Source organism: Protopterus annectens, chromosome 6.part0 (assembly GCF_019279795.1).
Source record: "Protopterus annectens isolate FY-2018-M chromosome 6.part0, PAN1.0, whole genome shotgun sequence".
Lineage (NCBI taxonomy): Eukaryota > Metazoa > Chordata > Ceratodontiformes > Protopteridae > Protopterus > Protopterus annectens.
In genome coordinates, this window is record NC_056737.1 from 530,699,207 (window position 1) to 530,719,794 (window position 20,588).

Here is a 20,588-nt window from a genome sequence, read left to right on the forward strand (position 1 = left end):
ATTTCCTTGTAGATGGTTTGTGAGAAGATACAATAATTTGTTGTACTGCAGGGGATAGTAACTCCGACCTGGCTAAGATGGGAAGCGGAGCAGCCAAGCTGTCAGTTTGAGGGACTTGAGGAAGGTGTAAGGAACTCCCGACGAATGTCTCAACAGGTCTGGCTCCGGGTCCAGCATCCATGGTTCCTCCACTTGATGAGATTGAAGGAAGGGAAACCAGATTTGTCGAGGCCAGAATGGGGCTATCAGTATTATGGTCCTGTCCAGACATTTGGCTTTCTGCAAGAACCTGGGAATTAGTGGAACAGGAGGAAAAGCATAAAGGAGACCCGGGGGCCAATCGTGTACCAGTGCGTCCCTGGGGACACCCCCCAGAGGGGGTAACAGGGCAAAGTAGCTTCTGCATTTGGCATTCAATGGGGATGCAAACAGGTCGCAGCAAGGCTGGCCCCATCTGCGGAAGATCTCTTCCGACACTCGAGGTTAGAGGGACCACTCGTGAGGGAACAGGATGGCTCTGCTCAACCTGTCCGCGATTACGTTGGAAGTCCCTGGGATGTGCGTTGCTATCAGAAAGCGTCCAGTGGACTTTGCCCATTGCCAGATTCTGAGGGCCTCTCTGCATAACGGGTAAGATCTGGTTCCCCCTTGCTTGTTTATGTACCAGACCACTGATATGTTGTATGTCTGAACTGTCACTGTTCCCTGAGGTAAGGACTTGTGAAAGTGTTGCAACGCTAGAAACACTGCCCTCAGCTCTAGAACATTGATGTGCAGATTGTTGGACCATTGACCTTGGACTGTTTGTCCCTGAAAAAATCCCCCCCACCCTATCAGGGAAGCGTCCGTGGTTAGAGTTGCTACCGGACTGGGTAACACAAACGGTCATCCTAGTGTTAGATCTTGACTGTGTATCCACCACAAAAGATCCTTCTTGCAAAAATTCGTGATCAAGATTTCGTGAGACAGTGGAAGTTGTCGATACGACCACTGGGCGAATGGCATCCATTGAAGAATCCTCATATGCATCCTGCCTAAGGGAACTACAATAAGGGAGGCTGCCATCAAGCCTAGTACTCTTAATATTTGTCATGCAGGGACTCTCTTGCTCTGGAGAAGGACCGAAATTTGATGTCTGAGGTCTGACACTCTTGGTGGGGGGAGATTAACTTGAGCCAGGGAGGTGTCTAGCTGTGCTCCTATAAATAAGATACGCTGTGACGGTGATAAGACAGACTTTCCAAAATTCACCGTTATGCCTAGCGAAGAGCAGAGACTGATGGTGTAATCCCTGGCTTGTAAAAGACGATACTCGGTGGTGGCGGATAGGAGCCAGTCGTCTAGATAAGGAAACACCTGGAATCCCCTTCGTCTCAAGTGAGACGCTACTACTGCCATGCATTTGGTGAACACCCTGGGGGCTGAGGTGAGACCAAAGGGCAGAGCGCAAAACTGGAAATGACTGGCTCCCAGCCGGAAGCGCAGATGATCTCTGGACGCCCTGGCCATCTTGATATGGTAGTATGCATCTTTGAGATCTATAGAACACATCCAGTCGCCCTTCTGCAGAAAGGGAAGGATTGACTGTAGCGTGACCATCCGGAACTTTTCCTTTTTCATGAAGGTATTTAATTTGCTGAGGTCCAAAATTGGCCTCCAGTCCCCTGTTTTCTTTGGAACTAAAAAGAACCTTGAGTAAGTTGCGGATCCTATTTTGTCCGCCGGGACTGGTTGGATGACTCTGTTTTCGAGCAACCTTCCTATCTCTACGGTTGCCTGGTCTCACAGACTGGGTGGAACGTCTGGGAGATTTTTGGAGTTGGGTGGCATTTTGATGAAGGGAATGTTGTAGCCTCTGGTAACTATGCTTTTTACCCAGGAATCTGATGTAAAATTTAGCCAGGCCTCTGGGTATAAAGCCAAGCGACCCCCGACTGCCTCCAGAGTAGGACAGTCGGGCCTCCACTCAGGAGTGCTGGAAGGGCTTCCCAGAGAAAGTCTCTCTGTCGCCCTGATTTTGCAGACCCCCTCTGCCAGCTGGGCGGCGTTTTCCATTTCTTCCTCCTCCTCTGCCTCTGGAGGGGGCGTCAGTTTGGGTGTGCTGAAAAGATCCCTGAGTCTTTTGGAACCACATTTTTCCTCCTCATTGCCCTTTAGGGTAGGGTCTAGATGGGATGGAAAAATGGACCCCTACGGCAGACAGGGTCTTCCCTTCTTGTTCACACCTCGTGAGAGTCTCCTTTACTTTGGGCCCAAACAAGGAGGCACCATCAAAGGGGGCGTTGGCAAAGGAAGACTTAAAGGCTTCCACAAAGGAGCATAAGCGCAACCAGGATTGCCTCCTCAGGGCGATCTCTGAAGCTGCCGCTCTACTCGACCCTTCGGCTGCGTATGAAATCAGCCTCATGGACGAATTCACTATGGAGTTTAGGGTGTTAAGTTGCGCTGTCACTTTTTCGGCGACAGCAGCATCTGTGTTTCCCTGGAGAGTATCTCCCAGTTCCTTAATGAGATCTCTCTGTAAACGCGTGAAATGCGTAAGGTAGTTGAGCGATCGGATGGAAAAAGTCGCGAACTAAATATGCACTTCCCATATCTGTCTATCGTCCTAGAATCCTTATTAGGAGGATGGACAGAGGAAGATGATTCAGACATCTCTTTCTTAGTGGCCGCCGCCACCACCATAGTATCCACGGGAACCCCTTTTGTAAGATAAGATTTGTCCTGGGGGGGCGTCATATATTTATTTGGCTTACGAGGGACTGGTTCTACTGTATCGGGCGTTTCCCAAGCTCTCCGGGCTATAAGATCCATGAGATCATCAAATGGCGGAGTCACCCAGGAGGTAGGAGGTTGAGTCCCAAATGCCTTCAGCAAGACCGATTTATCCACAGAAGGGGTAAGGGTTTGCCAGTCTCCCCTTTGTTTCAGAATTTCCAAAATGTCTGCAAATGAGACATCCTCAGGAGGGGACCGAGGGGACCCTTCTGTTTCATCTAAATCGGTGTCAGATGTGAGAGATTCCTGGGGGGAATCTATGTGCCTCCTCTTGCACAATCGTTTCCTCGGAATATCCTCAGCGGGAGCTTCTGGGGATGCATCTGAGGAACCAGAGTCACCCTGTGGGGACTTCTGAGGCATTGGGTCTCGATGCTTGGTAGGGGCCGAAGGCACAGAAGCAGAACGCGGACCTTTTGGGGAAGGAGAAGAAGATACTGATGAAGTATGTGTCTGATCAGACAAGACCTTCCTCATGATGTCAAAGGCACCGGTGCCCCGACCCAAAGATCCGACCCGATCCGAAGAAGGTGGTCATTTCTCTGGAATCGGAACGACGGGCTCCGACACCGAGGACGGATCTGAAATGATCTGAGCGGAGGCACCGAGGGGAAGAGTTGGAACCGATATCTCGGTTCGACTGTCCCCCCCGGAACCTAGGAAAGATCTTCGGCTCCGAGACTCTCCGGCTGGTTCCGAAGGAGTCGAGGTCAACGGAGCCGATAGCACTACTGGAGGCTTCAGCACTGGGGGCTCTACAATCATCAGTTCTTCGATTCCTAGCTCTGATGACTCGACGGGTCTCGGAGGAGGAAGTGTTGAGGGAACAGGAATAGTCTCGAGTTTCGAAACCAGCTGGGACGAAACCTCGATTAGTTTGGACAAAGCCGAGTTCTCCATAAGCTTCTGTACCACTCGGTCCACATCGGAGTCAGAAAGGGGCCTCGAAGAACGGGTCGAAGGGATCGAAGCCGTCACAGAGCGAAGGATAGAAGACGGTGGTACCTCTGACACCGGCTCCAAGACCTGAGCCTCGGTCAGAGATAAACGCTCGACACTTGGCACCGAGGTCGTAGGAGCCGGCGTCCGAATTTGAAAAGAGGTGCTCGGAGCCGATGACTTGGGCTCCGACACTCTTGAAGACTTCGACCCCTTCGAAGACTTGGATACCTGTTCAGCCTTGTCCAGGGCCTCTTGAAAATCGTGTTTAAGCAACCCTCTGTCAACCAACTTCCTGCGTATTTCCAGCATGACCCTCCCACTAAAGGAATGACAAATGGAACAGTCTTCCTGCAAGTGGAGAGGGCCAAGACAGTAGATGCAGGATGAGTGGTTGTCAGTAATGGACATCTTCTGTCCGCACTGACAACTTTTAAAGCCAGATTTGGCTTTCTCTGACATTTTGAAAAAGTCCAAAAAAAAAAAACACAGCACACTTAAGAAACACACTATATAACTCTAAGTGTAACAATTTTAAAAGTGTGGAATAATTATAATAATCTACAGTTTAATTCTGACCTAATATATATATATAAAAATCCAAAACACACAGCACACTGTGATATATATATATATATATATATATATATATATACATTGAAGAAAAAGAGAGAAAGTTAAGGCAAAAATTATTTAAAGTACTGTCAATCCTGACAGAAAAAACCCGTAGGCCTTAACTAGAAAAAATTAAACTAACTAATCTCGTCTAAATACAGTCACAAATAACACCCTATACTATATTATTTGTTTAAACACTAAGAAATAACTATAAGTTTATAAAAAAGAGAAGTATATATTAAGAATATAGAAAAAAATATAGAAAAATTATACTGGCCCGAGCCTCTCATATGCGATCTGCTGCTAGCGGCAAACTAGATCTGAGGGTTAGCACCTGAGGATCATGGGATATTACTGTGCCTCGAGCTTTCTCAAAGATGTGGAGGTAGTGATGCAGCCAACTCGGAGCCAAGGATCGGCTCCGAACCCATGTGTAACAACAAACGGCGAGATTGAACAATTTCACATCTTCCATTTCCACACTGTACGGAGATCTCCATTGATCCGTTCAACATTGTGGCAGTTCGATTATTATGGGTCGACTATTACGTGTTTGAATATTTGACCATTCGATCATGTAATATAGACCCGTCTGAAAAAGAATTTCCAAATCTTGGTTCTGTGGGCCACTTCTGCCTCTAGGGTGAAATCTATCATTAAAATTTCCCCCTCTGCCTTGGGAGAAATTGTCCCCACGCAAATCCTGGAAAGGTCCCTCAGATTTATGGAGCCACATTTTTTTACCACCTCTCTGGTTCCTAGAGAAGGTCTGTTGAGGGGGTTGAACATTTGATCCCTATTGAAGACAGGGTCATTCCTTCTTGTTAACTGTGGGTAAGTGTATCTTTTACTGATGACCCAAACAAGGAAGTGCCATCATATGGGGCATTAATAAAGAATGTCTTAAAGGATTTTGCAAAGTCGCACAGCCGCATCCAGGCATGTCTCCTTATGGTGATGCCTGAACCAGCTACTCATGAGGACCCTTCAGCTGTGTGTGAGACTAACGTCATTGAATCATTTGAATTAGGTAAAAGAGAGGCCAGTTGAGAGGAAGTTTTTTTGAAATCGTCAGCAGACATGGACTCTGAAGAGTATTTGATAGTTTTTTAGTCAACTCTCTCTAAAGCCGTGTAAAGTGTGCCAAATAATTAAGCAACCTCAAAGCGAAAGTAGATGAGGTGAACACTCATTTTCCAAACCTGTACAATGTTCTGGACTCCCTGTTAGGCAGGTGGACAGAAGAGCTTTGTTTTGCTAGCTCTTTCTTAGGCAGTGCCCACCACAGCATCAACTCCAACTTTGGGGTCTGTCTGCAGGTTGGCTAAAAACCTGTCAGGGCACTTGGGGTGTGCTCAACAGTATTCAGCTCCTTCCATGCCCAGCAGAAAACCAGATTGATAAGTTTATCTGCCATGAGGGGGTTGCCCAAAACGTAGATAGGCCAGAGCCAAAAGCCTCCAAGAACACTAACTCTTCAAGAATGGGGGTTTGGGAAGATCAACCAACTTTCTGCTTCAGGATCTCTAGAATATCCAAAGGAGATGTCATCCAATGGTGATCTGTGGGATCCCCCTTCTTCATCAAAATCAGTGTCTTTCCATGAGAGACTCCATGGTGGAGTCTGTGTGTTTCCTATTACACATCCTCTTCTGGGGGCCTCTTCCATGGGATGTTCTGGACAGGTGTCAGAAGAGAGGAAAGTTCCTCTACTGGAACTGCCTGGAGACTCAATGGAACTGGCTGTCCCTGCGGAATAGGTCTGATTGACTCTGAGCTCAGAACTGATCAGAGTACAGAGGTAGGATCTGAAACATGAAACGACAGTTCTCTTTGGACAGAAAAAAAACTTTTCCACCACCTCAAAGCCCAAGGGACTAGGAGAAGCCCCAACCCACTCCCTCAGAGTCATATCATCAGAGGAAAGTAGATTACGGCCATCCCCCAGATCTGAGCCTCAAGGGGACAATTAGATCCAAACTGTCTAGGGCCAAAGCTCTGCGGGGAAGGGATGGATCCAACAAAACTGGAGCCAAACATACCCCCTCAGATCTGATGCCAACACTTCGGCTCTGAGACCCATTCTGATCAGAGGGTATCATAGCAGAACCTGTCAGGAAAATAGTCAGAGTAGAGGAGGAAACCTTCCTTGAATCTGATACCAAACCTCTTGGCAATCTCGGATATTGAGGGCTCCGAAACCATGGGTCAGAGCAGAGAAGGAGATAAAATGAACATTGAGTGCACACTCATGGATCCGGTAAGGGATGTAACTGGTAGGACCCCCATCTGGATCTGAGCTCTGAGAAATTTTCGCATCATCCTATCCACATCTGCATCTGATAAGCATCTGGAGGAAGATGCTGTGGAAGGGGGCCGGGAATGTTTCTTCAGAGTGTGAAACAACTGTGTAGGTAAGGAGGGTGAAATAGATTTTACCATATATGAAGGAGTACGGCTCCCATGAAATGTACTTGGCTTTGGATCCAAGCACTTAGGATCCAGTGTGGATGACATTGATGAAGGAGAAAAGAATACTGGAGCTGAAACCTTTGCATCCAAGGATGGTTTCAGATCAGAGGGTAGTCTCAGGGTCTTCGGATCTGAAGATGTTAGATCCATAATTTCTCTTACTTTTTCTCCAGGCACCAAAGAAGACCTTGGGGACTTCAGAGTAGACCTTTTCTTGTGCAGTAAAGAAGCTGCTTTACTGATTTTTGAAGGGGTTTGAGCCCTACAAAGTGAAGTAACAGGTAGCAAACCTTTCAAAATTAGCTTGTTATGCCTATCAGCCAAAGCTCTAGGACTGAAAGTAGAGCAGACTGAACAGGCTGTACTGAAATAGTCAGCTCCAAGGCAATAAAAACTCTCCTCATGGGCATCTGAGTTAGGGATCTTATGCCCACAAGAAGTGCATTTTTTAATACCCATAGGCTTGTCAGACATGATGACAACTAGCGCTTGATCTAGAAAGTAAAAAACAATAAAGTTTTTTTTTTATATATAAAACAGAAAAAGAAGAAAAATGAAAAAATTACCAATTATGGTAATAAAAAGAATCACCTAATTTAAAAACTAGGTAACAAGAGTACCAACAATGGTATGAAAGAATACTAAAAGATTAGTAGAAAATACAACCAAGATATTCCTAATGTTAGTGACAGCTAAGCAGGAAGTATTTAAGGAAAAAAGTTTTTAAAAAGATAATACCAAAAGAAACTTCTTATAATTGCTTGAGAGCAGAACCTGCATCTAACCACTATGGAAGCAAACGAGACCTGAGGCAATAGGGATTAAGTAAAGCATTATGGGCAGAGGGAGGAGCTCAAGAGTTGGATCCTAAGTCTGAAGTATGCAGCTGAGTCAGATCTGAGGATCAGATCCTTAACCCATAAGTGAGGAAGAATGCAAAGGACATCAGATCAAAAGGCTGTTAGCATTATAAACAATAAAACAGGCTGCTGAACTTAATATAGAAAAATCATGACATGGAATGTTTATGGACTTTAGATAATTATGCTAACAGTTACAAGTCCCCCACATTGTAAACTTGAGAACTAGTTTCTATTCCCAATTTGTTTTAGGTGTTCTGGTTAACCCCCTGCTTGCTCTGTCTGATATTCTTTCCTAACCTGGCCACTAGGTGGCGCCCTTCTTACCACAAATCCTACTATCATATTTTCGGAGTATCCCACTGCAAATCCTACTGTCCTTTCCTGTTCCATAGTTTACCATTGCCACTTACTATTTCTCTCAGGAGCAACTCCTCTATCTTACCCAGTACTATTTCATTTACCCCCCACTTACCATACAATCTCCTCAAACTCTCTACTGTTGAGCTCACCCTTACCTTTACACCTGTTTCTCTCTTCTTGCCTGATTGTTTTCTGCAACTGGTCGTCCTGTTCTTCCCCGTTCCGTTCGCTACGCTCACTCCGCTCCCCACCCTACCCCCAATTCCCACCCACCCCCAGGGGTCCTACCTTTAAACTTACTTAGACACACCCCTAATTAGCTAACTACCTACCACTATTTCCTGCACATCTACCAATTAACTCCTTACTCCTAAAACCACACCCTCTCTCCAGAATCAGATCTAAACTACCTCACCCTATTATTATATACCGTGCAGTCCTACACTTACTAGCCTCACACTCTATAAAAACATGCCTTTAACCCTTAACTCAATCTTTCCTCTTCTTCTCCTTAACATCCTGCTTTACTACTACACTCTTACCTCCTACGAACATCTTAGGCTTAGCCAAGCTCCTGTATTAGCCAAACATACTACAACTACACTTCCTCTACCTGACCAAACTCATATTAATATACTTTCAACCTGTCCCTACCTTCCCCCTCTCTACCATAAAGTACACCATTACAGATTCACATCCTCCAAACGGTTCTATCTAATACCCATCAAATACACAAAAGTCTTTCAAACCCCACAAACACTTTTATTGATACATGGGGACATCCACCCCAACCCCGGTCCCAATACCCTCCTCAATCCCACCCCTTCAAACCAAACTGCTAACTATACTAGCTCACCCTTCTCCACTGACTCCCTCTCTATTGCTCACCTAAATATTCGTAGCATTAACAACAAAGTAACACAACTCCATGCCTTAACTGATTTCTATGCCTTTGATATCCTCTGTCTCACTGAAACCTGGCTTAAACCCAGTACCAAAGACAACAAATTCACTCCCCCAGGCTATAGCACCTTAAGGCAAGATCGTCTTAATAAAAAGGGCGGAGGAGTGGCCCTCCTATACAAATCCCAACTTCAGGTAGCCTTAATTGACTCCTTGCCCCCCTCCCCAGCAAATGCTGAAATACTTTGTACCAAACTCCAAGTTAATAAATCCAAGGCTATAAACATAATATGTTCCTACATCCCCCCAGGCAAGAACATCAATACCCTAGAAAATATCCTTAGCTGGGTCTCCTGTAGCTTTCCCCAAGAAACCATAATCTTAGGTGATTTCAACATTGACTGGAACTCCTGCATATCCCCCACACCCACCATTCACCTTAATCTCTTTAACTTTCATCAAACCATCAACTCCCCTACTAGAATAAATAAATCCACCCACAAACAAACCATTCTAGACTGGATACTGACCAACAACAATCCCCTCTCCTATAAAACAGGAATACTCCCTGACAATATCAGCGACCACCTCCTTACCTTTATCACTAAACAAAAATTCAACAATCCCAAACTAACTACTTATTGTACCAAATACAACAAAACAGAATTCAACTTAGCATCCTTTCAAAATGAACTCAAGGAATATAACTGGTCAACTCTAAAATACCTCCCAATAGATGAAGCAGTAACCCATTTCAACAATACCTTCCTACAAATTCTAAACCAGCATGCCCCATCCCGCTTAGTCAGAGTCAGTTCCAAAGCAGCCCCATGGCTCTCTAAAACAACTAAACAAACTATGCGAGCTAGAAATAAACTATGGTATAAATGGAGGTCCACAAAAAACCCAATTGACCATCAAAACTTCAAACATCTGAGAAACAAAACAAAGAAGCTTACCTATCTGGACAAGAAAAACTACCACCTTCAATACCAACAAAACCAACACCAAAACCCAAAACAATTTTGGTCAGGAATAAACAAACTACTCCATCCAGGCAACACCAAAACACCTACCCCAGCTAGCCTAGCACAAACCCAACCTAACATAATAGCCAACACTTTCAACAACTTCTTCTCTCAAACAGTCACCTCACTTGCAAGCACCATGACTCCCCCCCAACCCTCCAAACTACCCCCACTCAAAACAGCACCCACATGCTAAAGTTTAATACCGTCTCAACAACCTATATACGTAAACTACTATCTAAACTCAAACCCTGCACCCCTTCTGCAGACAAGCTTCCAGCTGAATATCTGCAACTAGCTGCAACCGAAATAGCCTACCCAGTCTCCATCTTAATAAACAGAACTATAACTGAATCCAAAATCCCATCCTGTTGGAAAATCTCCCATATTATTCCCCTCCATAAAGGAGGAAACTCCAACGAACTCTCCAATTTTCGGCCTATTGCCCTTCTATCTTCTCTATCCAAAATAATGGAACGCTGCATTCACCATCAACTTCTACATTATCTCTTGAATAACAACTTGCTTGTAGACTCACAACATGGTTTTAGACCCTACCACAGTACTTCAACTGCCCTTCTCTCCTTCACTGACTCTATCAATAAAAACCGCAACAACAACCTGTTCTCCTCTGCACTATTCTTGGACCTCTCAAAAGCTTTCGATATGGTCAACCATAAACTTCTCCTCGATACCTTACAATCCCTCTCACTTGATTCACAAGCATTACAGTGGTTCGACTCATACCTGACTAATAGAAAACAAGCAGTCCTCTGGGACAGCCATCTATCCTCTCAACTCCCAGTTACTATTGGCGTCCCACAAGGATCCATCCTAGGTCCCCTACTTTTCTCTATTTTCATAAATAACCTGCCCACTTCCCTCCCGACATCCACTTGTATACAGTATGCAGATGATTCCACTCTCATCTGCTCTGCTTCTTCCCAGCACAACTCCACTCTGCTACCCAATTGGTCTTCACTGCAGCAGAAAAATGGTTTCAACATATCTGTCTCCTCCTAAATCCCAAAAAAACCAAACTTCTACTTTTCACCCCAACCTCTAAATCCACCCCAATCACTTTTTCCATTGTATCCTGTAATGGCACGGTCATCAAACCTGACTATTCCACTAAACTGCTAGGCGTCACCATAGACAATCAGCTAAATTTTGACTATCACATTGATTTAACTATCAAGTCAGTCAATAAAAAGATTGGTGCCCTTTACAGACTTAAGCCCTTTCTTACTGCTACTTCCCGAGTGGCTCTCGCCCAAACTCACCTCATTTCTACATTATTGTATGCCTCTCCTTCCTTTATCAACATATCTAAAGCTAATCTTCAGAAACTGAATACCGCCTACCACAGTATAGCCAGATTTGCCACTGGCTCTCTATTCCAAACTCATCACTGTCTTAATTTAAAGAAACTAAACTGGCTTGAACTTCCAAACCTAATACTCCTACAGCAACTAATCATCACTTTTAAAATTCTACATTACCCCTCCAACACACCCATACTAAATAAACTCATCACACCTTATAAAAATCTCACTACACTTAGATCAGCCAACAAGCTACTAGTTACTACTTTGAAATCTCATAATAAATCAGGTGATTCCTTATTTGCAAACACTGTCGGTTCTTATTGGAATAAACTTCCCACAGAACTGACCTCCCTAGGCTCATGTCACCTTTTCAGAAAACAGATAAAAACTCACCTACTAATTCACTGGCTATGCCCCTGCTCCAATCCTGACTGACCTCAGCAAATTTATTACTCTCTCCAGTCTGCTCCTGTGTACTTTTGCTCTTCTGTTCTAACTTAAACTGACTACCACAGTCCCTTTTTTGTGCCATCACTCTTTTGCTCAAATTACTGTTTGACTCCCCTCTGACCATCTGTTATTCTGTCTCTTGCTTCTTTTAGCTGACCTCCTATAATCCTGCTACCTCTTGCATTTCTCACTATCTTTGTTTTCCCCCTCTCCTTTTCCTACTGGCTGCTCCTTAGCCTCACTAAGTCCATAATACCTGTACCAAACAGAAACTGTATTTTTTCCACATTCTGTTTACTTCATTTCTGCCTTTTCCGTATCTCTAACTACATAACATCTGTTACACTACTAACCTGCATATTTAACACTGTATATTAACCGTTTTCATGCTTTCAGCCAATACCTGATTTGTTGTCATGACTAGTTACTAGTAATATTCTTTAACTTTAAATTGTTTTTTATGATACTGAAGCTTTTCTCCTCAGCCCCCTGACTGAATTTTGATTGTCATCTAGTCAGACTAGTCCAGGAAAACTGTATATGCATTTGTATTTTGCCTTATTACATTATTTTTATAGTTAGTTTATTAGTGACTTCATAAACTGTAGTGTCTTAGTCTGATAGTGGAGCTTTTCTCCTCGGGCCTCTGCTGAAAATGGACATGTATCCAGCCAGACTAGCCCGGTTAACAAATGTAAAATACAATAAATAAATAAATAAAATAATTCTGAATGGCCAGTGGCAAGACTAAGTAAGCTTTCTTCAAAGCTGCTGTTGTTGGGTGACAGTGATATTACAGCTGTGATCAAAGAGTAGCGCTCCCTGGTGGAAACATGCTGACTAATGCTGGGGAGAACATGATTACTGACACTATAACTGGTGAGAACTTAAATGATACTGTTATTGGTTGGGAACATGGTGAATGATGCTTGTAGGAATATTAATGGTAGGGGCATGCTGAATTTGCTGTCCTGTTATCAGTTGTTATTTGCATTGCTATTTTCCTGATCAAGTTTTGTTGCCATTGTCAGTGGCCTTGCACTCAATTCTTTACTATATAATTTCCAAATGAAATAGTTTCTTAAGAACATAGCCTATGAAGATGCAGTTATGTCAGAGGTCAGTACCTTTCAGCATTTTTTTATTTTATTTTTTAAAAGGTTAAGCTTTGACTAGGATTGGCTAATCTGCATAAATCAAGATTATTCTAGTTATATTTTGCATTATTTTGTCATATCAGGCAATTCCGGGGGGGGGGGGCACATGATTTTTTAGCATAGGCTGCTCCCCTGGAATGTATTATTAGCATATAGGTCTGCAAAAGAGACAGACCACTGTTAATTCTATTGACTGCCTGCAATCAGCTATGGAGAGCCTGTCTCTGAATCAGAAAGGGCTACCGACAACAGAAAAAAATGGTTGAGTTATGGCTGGCAGTAGTACTTTCTGAATCCCAGCAACACTCTCTCAAGTACATTCCTTAGGGAAAAAATCTATTTATCTATTTCTCTAGCTATCTTGCCATATGTAAGGATCCCTATCACATCCTCAAAATACCACAAAATGTCATGCCCAGGATGTCGAACAGTAAAAAAAAAATGAATCTTGAGAACACAGAGCATCAGAACATAGTATACAAATGTAACTCTGATGTGTTCAGCAGTAGACACTCCAGTAGTAGAAAGAATTTGGAGCAATATTCACCTCAGAAACTCCTCAAAGCTGTAGCCCTTACTATTTCAGATGTGATATATGCGGTGTGTCTTGCTGGATCCATACACTAGTATTGTACTACTTCTTTCTTTTGGGCACACACATTATAACAACAACAACAACAATAATAATAATAATAATAATAATAATAATAATACTAATAATGTCCAAAATCCATGCTGGTAACTAGAAAGGAACATTCTGAAGTCTGACAGTCACTTCTGAAAGTACACCTGTTTCTATAGTATTCTATTTATTATAATAACAACACCCATTTATTAACCAGGTAGGCCCACTGCACACACAGACCCTTTTCAGGGGTGACCTCAGAGCAATGCATGGTTATGTAACTTGCTTAAGATTACATGGTTGCAGATGAGGGCTGAGAGAATCAAATCCTGTACCACAGGAAGTATATATACATATCTTAAAATATAGTTGCAAAATTAATAAATCTTATTTAATTACCTGAAAAAGGTTAGGATTGCATGTAAGTGCTCTGTTGAAATCTTGAATACACTTGACTTGTTTAAGACGCATTTTACAAAGCCCTCTCTGGTAGTAAGCATCCGCATGGTCTGGGAAAATCTTCACAGCATTAGTGAAAGCATCTAAAGCCTTAAAGATAAAGCATGGATAACACAAAATTAAAGAAACACACTGTATTTATCCACACCAAAACATTTAAGCACATTATTGTTATACAGAAAATAAACTTACCTTAGCTACCCACCTTTCTGTGAGGTGGGGAGTCTACTTTATTGTGTTAATGCCATTGTGTCATATAGCTAAAGAGACATCCAGAGCACTACAGAAAAGTGTCACAAAGAAAAGAAGCCATAATTTAATTGAATACTGAACTTAACATAATTAGCAGGTCATTAACTACCATATTATCTCTGAGTGTGAATGCATCAGAACTGTGACTACTTCACCTTCCAAGAGATAGCTCCATGCTTGCTTACATGTTGGGCCTATAGAACTAAAAGTCCAATAAGAACTATTCAGTCCTATCTGGATGAAGGAGTAAGAGTGAGGGACATTAAAGTGAAATCTGTGAAGAGTGCTTACTTGTTAAAAGATTAATAATATTTTGTACTGATGTCTGAAAGGAATTCTACCACAAGTACTGCAGCAGATTAAGCAGACTACTAGAGTTGGCCCTATGGCACAGACTAATGGGGCCTTGACTGTGAACTAAGTGACATGGATTCATCTATCAACCTCAGCACATCAGAAGAAAATTAAAGATAAAATAGAAGACAACACAAGAAATCAGACACTGAGGGTGCTTTATGACATGATCAGTGTTTTAGCTTCACCTTAAAGCTCTTTCCTATCCCATTTGTGAGACTGAAAAAAGAACTCTGTTCTGCTAACTCTTTCTTGGTGGCTGCCACCACCACCATTGCATTAACTGGGACTCCTTTGCTCCAATGGGGTCTGTCTTTTGGAGGGGCTAAGAACTTGTCAGGTCTCTTCAGAACAGGTTCAACAGTATCTGGCTCCTTCCAAGCCTGGTGGGAAACTAAATCAATGAGTTCATTTGCCTGGGGCAGGGTAACCTAAGACGTAGATGGGCCAGCACCAAAACTTCCAAAAATGCTGATTCTTCCGGAGAAGGGTTTTCAGAAAACCAGACAACTTTTTGCCTAAAGATCTTTACAATGTCTCTGAAGGAGATGTCATAAGGTGGTGATCTGGATACCCTTCTCCTTCATCAAAATCGGTATCCTCTGTGAGATAGTCTATTGGGGAGTCTATGTGCCTCCTCTTGCCTGTTCTCTTCCGATGTACTTCCTTTATGAGATGTTCAGGGGAGGTATCAGAAGAAAGGGGAAGTTCCTGTATCGGAATCAATTGGACACTTACTGGAAATGACTGTCATTGTGGAGTAGGTCTGATTGACTCAGAGCTTGGAGCCAACAAGGGAAAGGGGGTAGAATAAAACAAAATGAGAAGAGGTTCTCTGGATAGTCAACAACAAACCCTTTCCATAATCTCAAAGGCAGATGGACCTGGAGAAGCCTCAATCATCCTAGCCAGAGCCAAAGCTCCCAGCAAAGACAGATCTTGACCACCCTCGGATCCGTGCCTTGATGATGGAACTGGACCCGAACTGTACAGGGCCAAGGCTCCAAGAGGAAGAGACAAATCCAACAACATCTAAGTCAATCCCAGTCCCACAGATCAGACACCAGCACTTCATTTCCAGGACCTATTCCGATCTGATGGTATCAGAGCAGAACTAGTCAGGGACACAGTTGGAGTCAAAGAAGAAATCTCCTTTAGATCTGATTCCAGATCTCTCTGAGATTTTGGATCCTGGGACTCTGAAACAACTGGATGGATCAGAGAAGGAGAGAGAATAGTGTGGGATGAAGTAGAAAGCTCACAGATCTAATAGGGGATGGAGCCAGTATGACCCCCATCTGGATCTGAGTTCTGAGAAATTTTTGCATCTTCCTATCTTCATCCACTTCTGAGAAGCCTCTGAAGGACTTGGATGATGTAGTCGATGGAGGTCTTGAGAGCCTATTAGTAGTTTGTAATAATGGGAACCACAGATTAGGTTTAATAGTATAGTCTGCTGTATTACCACTTTGTGAGGTGCCAGGTTTGAGCTAGGATCTGAAAAAGATGCTGTAGGACTTTACAATATTATTAGCAGGTCTGAAGATTTCAGATCAGAAAGTTTCAGATCCAAAGGTCGGGTCTTAGGATCTGACACACTCGGATCCGAGATCCTACAGCTTTTGAGTGGAGACTCTGACGAAGACCTGGGGGACTTCAGTAGGGAGCATTTTCTTTGCTCCAACAGAGTAGATTTGACCACTTTAGAGGGGGTTTGAGCCCCTGATGATGTAGCAGTAGCAGGAAGCAGTCCCTTTAATATCAATTTGTTGCATCGGTCAGCCAAGGCCCTTGGATTAAAAGTTGAATAAATTGAACAGTTTGTATCAAGGAGACTGTCTCTGAGGCAATAAAACCACCCCTTGTGGGCATCTGAATTTGGGATCTTATGTCCACAAGAAGTGCATGTTTTGAAACCCATTGGTTTATCCGACATGGTAGAAACAAACACCAGGAATATAGGCTACAAAAGTTAATAAGTAACACAGTGAAAAAAACCAGGCCATTTTTTTAAATGAGGGAAACCAGATAGAAAAGAGTAATTACCAGCAATGGTAATTTAAAAAAATATACCTTTATTAAAACATAAATAGAATACCAGGTATGGTAAGAGACAGAGAATACTATATATATCAATAGTAGAGGTTCTATCACCAATGAAAACTAAGAGGGAGGATGAATATAAACAGTCTAAGACAGGAAAACAACGTTTGAAAATAGGATAAAATTATTAACTCACAAATATTCCCTATATATCAGCTCAAGAGAGGAACCTGAGTCTTAGCCCAATGGTGTCAAATGAGATCTGAGATAATGGGGATGGACTAAGGCACTATGGGTAGAGAGAGGACCTTGAGAGTTGGATCTGAAATCTGAAGTATGTGACCGAGTCAGATCCGAGGATTGGATCTAAACCCATGGGTTGGGGAAGAACGAAAAAGACAACATCAGATGTAATATTTCTGAGTGACTAGAAAGCAAAAAAATGAGGTAGGGATGCTTTTGAATACAGATTGTGTGCACTCAGTGTAGATGTTATTAAACTAGCCCTCCTTTTATCTTATATGCAGATGACTCCAAGTTAATACAGAATATGTGTCTGCAGCAATGGAAACTATAAGAGAGACTTCCAGGAAATTTAAGGAACTGATGGGATTCAGATTCAATGATAAAAAGACATAGGCAGTAAGACTAGGAAGAGAGACAGGGACATGTGTAATCCATGAGATAAAACAAGAGTTCCCCAAATACCTAGGGCTCTATGTTGAGAACAGTCAGAGGACGGTCAGCTCCCACTGCAAGCCTCATGGATTATAAGTCACTCCTAGCAGGCCCCCATGAAGACAATGAGAGTATATATTTCATGCCATGTGGGGTGGGCAATGGTTCTGGGAGTGCTTAAACACTGCATGTCTCCCAGAAAGATGAGACAAGTTAGTATTCGTAAGACATGGTGTACAGACTCTCTGCATGGGCTAACTCTGGGGAGCAGCAATGACTGTTGCATATGTTTATCCTACGTATTTCATGTGTTCAGACTCAGGGAGCCACCAGTACAGATATTTGCATGTTATTTGCCTGCATATTTCCACCTCTCATTTGCCTGCACACCACAGGGTTTCCTATATTATTGAGACAATGTTTATCACTATGTTATCACTTTTGCTGTGTATTAACAGGACAGACCACTCTTGCATTGACAGATGTAGAAACCTAGACTGGACAATGAGCTGATGTTGGTACCTCTGCAGGGTCTGATGATGATGGCAACTGTGATAAAAGAAGGTACTGCCAGCACAGCTAGCTGGAATTTTGTAAATAATTATATGTTATTTGTGAATATCAACATGGTTTATGTAAGATGCTTGTGTTACAAATGTATTAGAACTGTATGTCATGTGTATATCAAACTTATTTGTACAGATGTTTGTGTTGAAAAGGTATTTGTGAAGTGCTTGCTTTTAAAATGCATCCACAGTGTGCCCTACTGGAAGAGAACAGAAATGAACATGCACTATTGTAATTCTTTAAATGTATATGTTTTAACAGAGGAAACTGGAGGGTTAACCTCAGTCCAGCAAACTTTAGGAAATATCTGAAATTAAATCACTTTATAGGCTAGGCCATAAAGATGCTATCTCACAAGTTTCAGTGCTCCCAGAGACACAAAGTATGTACTAGGAAACTTTCTGTATTGTCTTTGGGGTGAAAGCATGAAGGAATGCAATTGTCTTATGACTTCCAGCACCTGCCAAAGATCTGAGCAAAAGCCTTTGTCTGTGTATCTCTACAGGTAGATGCTAAATATGAAGTCAGATGACCAGAAATGATGTCATTCTGCAAGCTATCTCAGAAGTAATATTTTAGATATTATTTTGAGAAGTCTCTTAGAGAGACAGAGCATTCTGTATTCTGTCTTGCACCTGACAACAAGAAGAATCATTCACCACATCATCTGCCTTGCTCTAGTAAGTAAGTTACTAGGGAATTGTATAATTCTGTTAGATTCAGTCAGGAATATAGAGAAGCTTAATTTAGATATTATTTTTAATTTGTTTAAGATTGTCCTTCAATGTTGTTTTAAATATTTCCTGTGATTTTGAACTCTGATGTCACTGTGGATATATACTTAGTATTTTCTTGTTCTTTTATTATGTATCATTAAATATATTTAAACATTCCATTGTGGCTGATCTTTGCAGAGATATTTAAGTTTTGAGAGTACTTGCGTATTTATTTTGTGACACTGGGTGGGCCACTCCTAACAGCCTTGCTCTTGGCTAAACTACCATTTGTATTAATATTAATATTACACAGTAAGACTGGACACCCTTTCTTAAGGGCCTTAAAGTAGCTGTCAATGGGTTCTGGTGGCAGTGGTAACTACCTTATAGTCTAGGCAACAGAAGGCATAGCTAGTAAACTTGTGCCAGCCTTTCCCAGGTGTGTGTGTGTGTGTGTGTGTGTGTGTGTGTGTGTGTGTGTGTGTGTGTGTGTGTGTGTGTGTGTGTGTGTGTGTGTGTGTGTGTGTGTGTGTGTGTGTGTGTGTGTGTGTAAATCAAATCTTAAAGAGTGTGTGTATCATCTACTTGGGTAGGGACATGAAGCACTGGTTAGACAGACGGAGTATTGAAGGACTTGGCTTGGAAACATGGCTAAGGATGCAACTCTATAGCTATAACAGTGGGGAGTCTTATTGGAGTTCTGAAGAAAGAGAGAGTAACCAGCCCCGAGCTGTCTGAGTCTCTCTGTGCTCTTAAGGGAAATTGCACTTGATGCAGAGAGCTGTATCTGGAAATAGTGTGTGTATGTGTTATCCTCCCAGTGAACGTCCCCCCTACAGTTGCCAGTGGTAAAGATTGAGACACCTTGATTACTAGCCCAGAGGTAGGATATTCACATCACATATTGGTTGGGAGTGGTGACTCGTCAAAGCAACACTCAAATGGAGTCCCAGTCTCAGGACATATTGATGCTATTTTGTCTCCTTTGTGGGTGGACATACACCTTCTGCCTGTGATAAGTGTAGGCTCACTCATACTCACTTTCCATGATGCATGGTATGTAACCTCATCAGCTGTGTCAAAGAAGACTTCCCCTATGACTGAAAATACTGCCAGTATTTTGTCTGGTGCTGCAGCAGAGGTCCAGTGCACTGCCTCAGATGTGTGTGTGCTCATCATATGGCAGCCTATCAGGGTTCCTGGCAATGACCACTGTGAGGGCATAGTTAGTTATTATTAGGTATTTCCCACATAAACTCAAATTTCAAAATTGTCAATCACAAGTAAATTAAAAGTGCATTTAAGTAACACTCATATTATTTATTCATTTGTCTAGGTTTACCAGGAAAGTCCAACTAAGTAATACCCATTTTCAACAGAAGCCCTGGGAGAAAAGCTGCATTTGTTTACATTGCATTATACTTGATACCCTGCTTCCCTGAATATACTCTCCCTTTTAAGTTTTACTTTGCTTGTTATCCTTCCTTTTCTACTTTCCTCTGCTTCCATTCCCACCCCTTTTATCAGACCAGTAAGCACTAATTTAGTGGTCTTTACCATTTGCTACATATTGCTCTTCTGCTGCATGCTGCTGTGGGTTGCATAGCAAGCTCCAGTTAGACTACCTGCTGTACATCTCATGAATTCTGACAAGTACTGCATAAGGGGCAGTAGTAACTTAGCCTCCTTCATATGCTTTCAGCTATATCATTGTGATTTACTTACTTCACGTCTATCCTGCCTTATATACCTCCCTGAAATACAGCTATCTGACTACCATGAAATATTTCTCTGCTTAATTACTCAAGTCTGTTTTGCACAACAGAGTATTAGCACCTTGTAGCTTAAGTGTTCATCTCCATGTCAAACAGCTCAAAGAATCCAATTATGTACCATTTTATTTAGCAGCTCATAATGGGAAGAGTTCCTCCAAGTTGTCTTTCTTATCACTGTAACTCCAACAGAATGCTTATGAGTTTAGGTATTATTTCTACCATT

At 42.5% G+C, this 20,588-nt stretch overlaps 1 protein-coding gene across 1 annotated transcript in view; it reads right to left on the reverse strand.

The window, feature by feature from the left end:
* The window catches only part of TTC6 (tetratricopeptide repeat domain 6), a 2,436,149-nt gene that overhangs the window by 887,104 nt on the left and 1,528,457 nt on the right, over nt 1-20,588 (reverse strand). Inside the window, exon 14 of the mRNA XM_044074245.1 lies at nt 13,921-14,070. Coding sequence (XP_043930180.1) covers nt 13,921-14,070 — 150 coding nt within the window. The remainder of the gene's footprint in view (nt 1-13,920; nt 14,071-20,588) is intronic.